The sequence below is a fragment of the Dipodomys ordii genome, unplaced genomic scaffold (assembly GCF_000151885.1).
Source record: "Dipodomys ordii isolate 6190 unplaced genomic scaffold, Dord_2.0 Scaffold93, whole genome shotgun sequence".
Classification (NCBI taxonomy): domain Eukaryota; kingdom Metazoa; phylum Chordata; class Mammalia; order Rodentia; family Heteromyidae; genus Dipodomys; species Dipodomys ordii.
The window spans coordinates 4,361,476-4,369,107 of record NW_012267309.1 but is presented as its reverse complement, the minus strand read 5'-3'; the positions used below and the strand labels follow the sequence as shown (position 1 = coordinate 4,369,107).

Sequence of the window (7,632 nt, the reverse complement as noted above, 5' to 3'; positions counted from 1 at the left end):
AAAAAAAAAAAAAAAAAAGCACCAGCCAAGTAAGTGAGCAGAGGAAGTATCAGTTGCTAAGTTCAAACCTAGTACTGCAAAGGGAGATAGGGAGGGAGGGAGGGGTCAGGAAGGGAGGGGAGAAATAAATAGGGCACATAAAGAAGCTATCTCGTCTCTGCCCTCTCCTTTGAAAAGGTAAAAAGTTATTAACTCTTTATAACTGGCTAGAGATAAAAATGATAAGAAAAAATGAGAAAAGGAAGACTTAAAACTTAGCTATTATCCCTGTGTTTTGGTAAGAACTAGATCTCACCTCCATGTTCTAGAATAAACAGCGCCCACCTTACTAACCCAAAACAATCATCTCAGGATTAGAGTGTATTCTTCCATCTCAGAAAATATAAGGGCTATAGACAGAAATCAACATTTTGAATCTTTAACTCCTATACCCCCTGTGGGGAGCAGGAAACATTTCATCCATTTATTTTTATTTCTCCCTATTTAAATAAATGTGGCTCAAATGGTAGAGTGCCAGTCTTGAGCTAAAGAGTTAAGGGACAGCACCAAGGCCCAGAGTTCAAGCCCCACAACTAAGACACACACACACACACAACTGACTCACACACACACACACACACACACACACACTACCAAAATCTGGAAAAAAATAGTGCCACACCACACTATAATCAAAAGAACTTATTAAATAAATTTGTCGTTAACATTAATATTGAGGATATCATTTAAGTATGCTCAGGATATTTTAATGAAACATTTGAAACTATTTGTATGCGATGGTACATTACTCAAAGTAGATTCTTAATATACCACCATATTATTTATTAGTTGGTACTCTGTGTAGCCAGATGCTTCCTTCTCCCTCAACCGCTCAAATCCTAATCCCACAAATCAATGAGCATGCTATCTTGCATGAAAAAAGGAGTTTTACAGATTGCTTTCAGTGAAATGGAATAGACTTCCAGAAGCAACCTTTAAAGGCCCTTGCTAACAACAAAAAAAAAGAGGAAATTAAGAAAGTGAATTCAGCAAGCAACCTGAATGAGTAAGTTCAGGGATTCTTTCCCAAGTATTCAGTAATGAATGCAGTCCTCCAAACCCTAATTTTTGACTGGTGAAACCAAAATTGAGTCTACTGGACTAACTATGAGATGATAAGATCAATTTAAACCATTCAGTTCATGGTACTCTTCTACAGCAGCAACATAAAACATGTACACATACCTAGGTCAAAAAGCAGAAAGAAGTAGAAACACACACACATACACACACACCAATTCAAGTTGTGTTTTAAATTTTTTAAATTCGCTGGCTCAAACCGCATTACACCCCTGAATAAATATTAGGCACTTACTAAGATAAAACACATAGGTTGGGAATGTGGCTTAGTGGTAGAGTGCTTGCCTAACATGCATGAAGCCCTGGGTTCAATTCCTCAGTACCACATAAAACAGAGAAGGCCGGTAGTGGTGCTGTGGCTAAAGTGGTTAGAATGCAAAAGAACTTGTGCAAAAGAAGCTCAGGGACAGTCCACAGGCCCTGAGTTCAAGCCCCAGGACTGGCACACAAAAAAAAAATTGTTTACTAAACTGAAATGACTAAATATTCACATTCCTAAGTTTTTTACCTTTACAGGATGTTTTCGAGGTAAACGACTTTTCCTGATGAAATGGGGCCTACAATCCCCACCCTCTCCACTACAGTGCACCACTTCTTGACAACACAATCTTGATGGGTTCCTGTCAGCCACGGTTCCAAGGAAGATGCCTCTGCCTCTGCCTCTCCTTGGTCCCACTCTTATCACTACTGTGATTCCACACAGAAACCTAGAAACACAATCCCACATTCCAGCCCTCCCTGCTATTGAAATGTCCTACTTTGGTCAGTACCACGAGTTCATTCTAAATACGTAGTAAACATTCATCAAACATTTTTTTCTGGTGACCTTCAATAGCTACGATAGCTTACTTATTATGCCAATGATTAAGAATAAGAATCATAAAAAAAAATCTTTAGGGCTAGGAAGGTGGCTCAGTGGTAGAGCGCTTGCCTTGCATGCTTGAGGCCCTGGGTTCGATTCCTCAGCCCCACATAAGCAAAAAAAGAAAAAAGCCGGAAGTGGCACTGTGGCTCAAGTGGTAGAGCGATAGCCTTGAGCTGAAGAGCTGAGGGACAGCGTCCAAGCCCAGAGTTCAGGCCCCACGACCAGACCCAAAAAATAAAAATAAAAAAATAAAAAAAAAATCTTTAGAATCTCATGACTGGCACTGCTTCAATGAAGATACAAGCATTTACATTTCTGCAAAAGCAATGCAGTTGCTGGCCAAGGCACATATATTGAGCTAATGTTTTTATTATAACATATATGTATATGTTACAATAAAATGTATAAAACATATACATTTGTATAATATGTATAATGGAAAGAATTATTTCATTTCTGTTCCTTTCTAAAGTACCCTTCATAAATAGGAATTACTAAGAGTGGCAAAAGTCTTATAATAGCAGAGTCTTCTATCAATAATTCAGTCAAATGTTTCCTGGGTTACCAGAAAGCAATAATTTTTCTCAAATATACATGTAGATTAAACCTGGAGTCATTTTCCATAACCACCCAAATATTTTACATACAAGTTTTACCTGTAGAGCCAATGATATTCAGTTGTACCTTAAAGAAGTGAAGGTAAAGTCACATAAACTTTTATTATTTTTCACTGAATCTACATCAACTTTAGATACTCTGGAAAATGTAGTTTCACTAAGAAGCTGCACTCTGTCCCCCTGCAGCCTTGTCTTAAAAACCACAGGAAAGGAAGCAAATCTAATAGGAACCACCATTGCTTTGAAGATGGCCACTGTTTAACACCACAGGGAAAAGCAATTAAATTTAATAGAAGTTCTTATTTGTGGATAAAAATACACAGTATGTGAACTAAATTAAATACACCGGGCAAGAAATATAGAATTTTGTATCAAATATAACAGGAAAATAGAAATGTGTTCTACATTATTACTTTCTGCACTGAGGACAATTTTAGTCATTTCTTCTTATCCTCCTTCAACTTCTTGTTAAAACTTTACCAGTCACTTCCTTCTGTGAATTGTTGTTTTCTAAGCCATGAACTGAATGAACAAGAAGCGATCCAAGTCTACCTAACATAGAGTCATTAGAAAATCATGCAAAAAAGCAACTGGTTGCCATAAGAGAAAGTTAACACCCATTGCATGAAATTACCTATCAGGGTAAACTGTCCCATAATAATCTCAAAACAGGAAAGCATGTCTACAAGTAGCAACTCAGCCTATGTAAAATAAAAATATCTAGTCTGAAAAACTATTGTAGTGAGAGGCACACAGTGTGAATGATATAAAAACATAAATGCCTCAATGATTTAGTTTTTCCACTATAATAACAAAAATATACATTTAATTTATGCTTTATTTTTGAGATATAACTTACCAATTTAGCAACTTTTCCATAGTCAATCCATCTGACAGTAGCAAAATTTGTAGACTCTGCACAGTTGAAACCATGATTGAAACCAGCATGGTAGCCATATGGAAAAGTGATCATGAATTCCCCAGCCTCCTGGGTTATCTGCAGGGCAGAATATAGGTAATATTCTCCAGCAATAAGCCTTGCCAAATTGTGAATACAATTAATATATTTCAATACAAAGAAAACAAAGCAACATGTTATATCAAAAACATTTTAATATGTAAGAATTTCCCCAAAATTCTGTACTAACCCATTGGCAGTGGAGATTTTTTTGTTTTTTGCTTTTGTTTTTGTGCTGGTACTGAGGACTGAACTCAGTACTCTCACTTGGGGGGAAAGGGGAAACAGTCCTGGTGCTTGAACTCAGGGTCTAAGCACTATCCCTGAGCCTCTATGTTCTCAAGACTAGCACTCTACCACTTGAGCCAGAGCACCACTTCAGCTTTTACTGAGTAGTTTATTAGAGATAAGAGTCTCATAGACTTTCCTGCACAGGCTGGCTTTGAACTGCGATCCTCAGATCTCAGCCTCCTGAGTAGCTAGGATTATAGGTATGTACCACCAGTGCCCAGCTTCAATTGGCATTTTTGCTCAGTTAGTGCTCTTGAGCAACCAGTGCTCAACTTCATTAATAGTGGTTTTTCAGGGAACTTTGAAAAGAATTTTGTAAACAGGATGGGACCTTCTGATACTTTAAGTTCAACCATTGGACTACACTCAAAGATATATTTTATTTGAGAAGGCATTCAAATTAATTTCATATTGCTATCAATATACATATTTTAATACTTTAACAATTTGCATTACTTGGTTTATGTATAAAAGGCATCACAACTGGCATAAGTGAGATTAGAGCTATAGAGATATTGACAATGCATGCTACACAACCTGTAATATGAATTCTTCTCTTGTTCTTTTTTCTTTTTTTTTTTGGTGGGGGGCAGTCATGGGGCTTAAACTCTGAGCCTGGACACTGGCCCTCGCTCTTCAGCTCAAGGTGAGCGTTCTACCACTTGAGCCTCAGCACCACTTCCTGTTTTCTGGTGGTTTACTGGAAATAAGAGTCTCACGGACTTCCCTACAAGGACTAGCTTTGAACCACAATCCTTAGATCTCAGCCTTCTGACTAGCTAGGATTACAGGCATGAGCCAACAGCACCGGGTTTAGTGTAAATTCTTATTGGTAAAGTTGATAGCATTCACTCATTATTCCTTTGTAAAACTTGGAGAACATTCAATTAACTATGTTCCATTTAACATGTAAACTTCTGTTCAAGGAATTCTTCAAATATCTGTATGCATGTCAGTGTGTTTATGAATATAATGAAAATTACTTGAATAAATATGTCTGAAGTCTAAAGGAAATATGAAAAACATTTATTCTATTGCTACTTTATTAGAATGAAGATGTTTGTTTCTCTATAATCATCAAGCCAAAAAATGCCATGAATTATAGAAAAAAAGCCAAAAAAGTAATGCTATTTCTTCGTTAGAAATTAACTAAATTACAAATCTATTGCCCTCAAGTAGAGTGATCTAATCGTCATTTTCCTTTATTTAATATAATGCTGCATGTATCTAACCTTCAACCCCAAGAGAGTTCTCTGAATTCTTTAAATTGGCATAAAGTACTATCATCAATATGCAAAGAATTTGGACAATGAAGAAAACTTCCTAATAGATTTCTACAATACTTAATTCATGTTATTGGTTCACATTGAGAGCTATTATTTTCTACTAGTTTCTTAAGTAAAATAAAAGTTTAAAGCCATACTTATTTGTTTTGTGTATGTTTCTTGAGAAAGAGACTATGTAGTTCACACTGGTGTCAAACTCATTATGTGTTCCAGAATGGCCTCATTTTTTTCTGGGGGGAGGGGGGGAAGGTCAGTCATGGGGCTTGAACTCTGGGCCTGGGCACTGTCCTCAGCTCTTCAGCTCAAGGCTAGTGCTCTACTACTTGAGCCTCAGCACCACTTCCAGCTTTTTTTCTATTTATGTCCAACCCAAGGCCTCACACATGCTAGGCAAGCACTCTACCAAAGCTACCTTCCCAGCCCCAAATGGCCTCAAATTTATCATCCTCCTTCCTCAGAATCTCAAGTGCTGGGATTTCAGGTATGTACCACCATGCTCAGCTAAATGTACACTTTTAATTATTCTGACTAAAAAGAATAATTTTCCATTTTCTTTGAGATATAATACATATTATACAATATGCAATATTCAGTTATGTACAGTTTGGTAAGAATAGAACAGTGTATTTTATTAGAAGGCTAATAGTCATTTCAAATCACAAAAGAAGTTGTGGAAGTGCATGTAATCTATAGGCATTATTTTTCATAAGAATATATATGAATTGTGCAATTGATTAAAGGAAGGAGGGGGAAAAAGTGTTTGTACTAGCTACATGCTCTGCCCTTAGAGGGACATGGCTGTGTTTAAGGGGAAGAACATGCTGCAAAGTAACATATTATGAGAGAGCACTCTATATACATTTTCTCTTTTCTTTCTCACAATAACTCTATCAAACAGTGATATAGTGATATTATCCCCATTTTACAGATGAAGAAAATAAAGCTCAGAACACTTATGTGCTACAAACCAAGAATAAACCAGAAACCCAACGATCCTTCTGCATCACATAACCTTTCTCCAAAGACTAACCAATCCTAAAATTACTGCTAGTACCTAAACCAGCCTTAACCTATGGAGAACTGTCTATCCTGGAAGACAATAGTCCACTACTTCTGTCATGTAGATACAGGTTTTCCTAACATTGCATTTTAATACTGTGGCTCTTCTAAGTAGAGTAGTTCATGAAGCTAACACTAACCACCTCAAAGCACTCAGTGGGGTTATAGATGTAACACAGTGGTAGGGCACTTGTCTAGCATGTGTAAGGCCCTGGCTTCCATCCATTCCCTTCCCCAGGGATATTGGGGAGGAGGGGAAATAAGGGGAGACAGAGATACAGGAAGAGAGATGATATGATGATATATCTGAATCTCACAAAAGCTTGCTGCTCAGAAGTGTCTGCAGCTAGGTGCCAGTGGCTCACACCTGTAATCCTAGCTACTCAGGAGGCTGAGATCTGAGGATCACTGTTCAAAGTCAGCTGGGGCAGGAAAGTCCATGAGACTCTATCTCCAATAAACCACTAGAAAACCAGAAGTGGCGCTGTGGCTCAAGTGGTAGAGCACTCGCCTTCAGCTGAAGAGTGCAGGGACAGCGCCCAGGCCCAGAGTTCAAGCCCCACAACTGACACACAAAAAAAAAAGTGTCTGCAGGTGCAGCAAAGCCCCTATGTGGCAGTGGCCCCACTGCAGACACAGCCTCTGCCCTCTACACTTGATGGTGTGTGCCTGCCGCCAGCAGAGGCCATTCCACAGTGAAATGGTTACAAGTATATAAGTAACAAGCATGCTCATTACAGGGACAGTGTGACTCGTGCATGACTGCACACAAACACTTCGTCAGGGCACAGGAGACTGCCTCAGCTGAGGATTATCAGCACTTAGGAAAATCCAACTTTGAACAAAGCCCTCCTACCAAAATAAGGCCCCATAAAGACCTAAGGCCCTGAAGATAGATTTAGTCATGTGCAAAAATGCTTCTAAGGGGAGCTGGGAAGGTGGCTCAGTGGTAGAACGCTTGCCTTGCATGCATGAAGCCCTGGGTTCGATTCCTCAGCACCACAAGAGCAAAAAGAAAAAAGCCGAAAGTGGTGCTGTAGCTCTAGTGGTAGAACGCTAGCCTTGAGCTGAAGAGCTGAGGGACAGTGCCCAGGCCCAGAGTTCAGGCCCCACAACCGGACCCAAAAGAAAAAAAAAAAAAAAAAGCTTCTAAGGCAGAAAACAGCAAGGATTCTGGGAAGAAAAATCAAATGAAAAATAGAAAGAGGACTCTTTTCCAATATTACTCCAAATAGCTATGGGTTTATTCCTCCTGAGACTTAGACTGTGCTTTAATTTATCTGCTCAAAAGTTTTTCTCAGGGGCTGGGAAGGTGGCTCAGTGGTAGAGTTGCTTGTCTTGCATGCATGAGGCCCTGGGTTCGATTCCTCAGTACCACATAAGCAGAAAAAGCCAGAAGTGGCACTGTGACTCCAGTGGTTGAGTGCTAGCCTTGAG

The 7,632-nt window shown here is 38.8% G+C and overlaps 1 protein-coding gene across 3 annotated transcripts in view; it reads right to left on the bottom strand.

Annotated features, from left to right (window-relative positions):
- The window catches only part of Kdm4c (lysine (K)-specific demethylase 4C), a 302,738-nt gene that overhangs the window by 201,426 nt on the left and 93,680 nt on the right, over positions 1-7,632 (bottom strand). For 2 of the 3 annotated variants that reach the window (XM_013026410.1, XM_013026411.1), the window contains exon 8: positions 3,461-3,598. The exons of the other annotated variant lie outside the window; for it this stretch is intronic. In XM_013026410.1, coding sequence (XP_012881864.1) covers positions 3,461-3,598 — 138 coding nt within the window. The remainder of the gene's footprint in view (positions 1-3,460; positions 3,599-7,632) is intronic. 3 annotated transcript variants of the gene reach the window in all.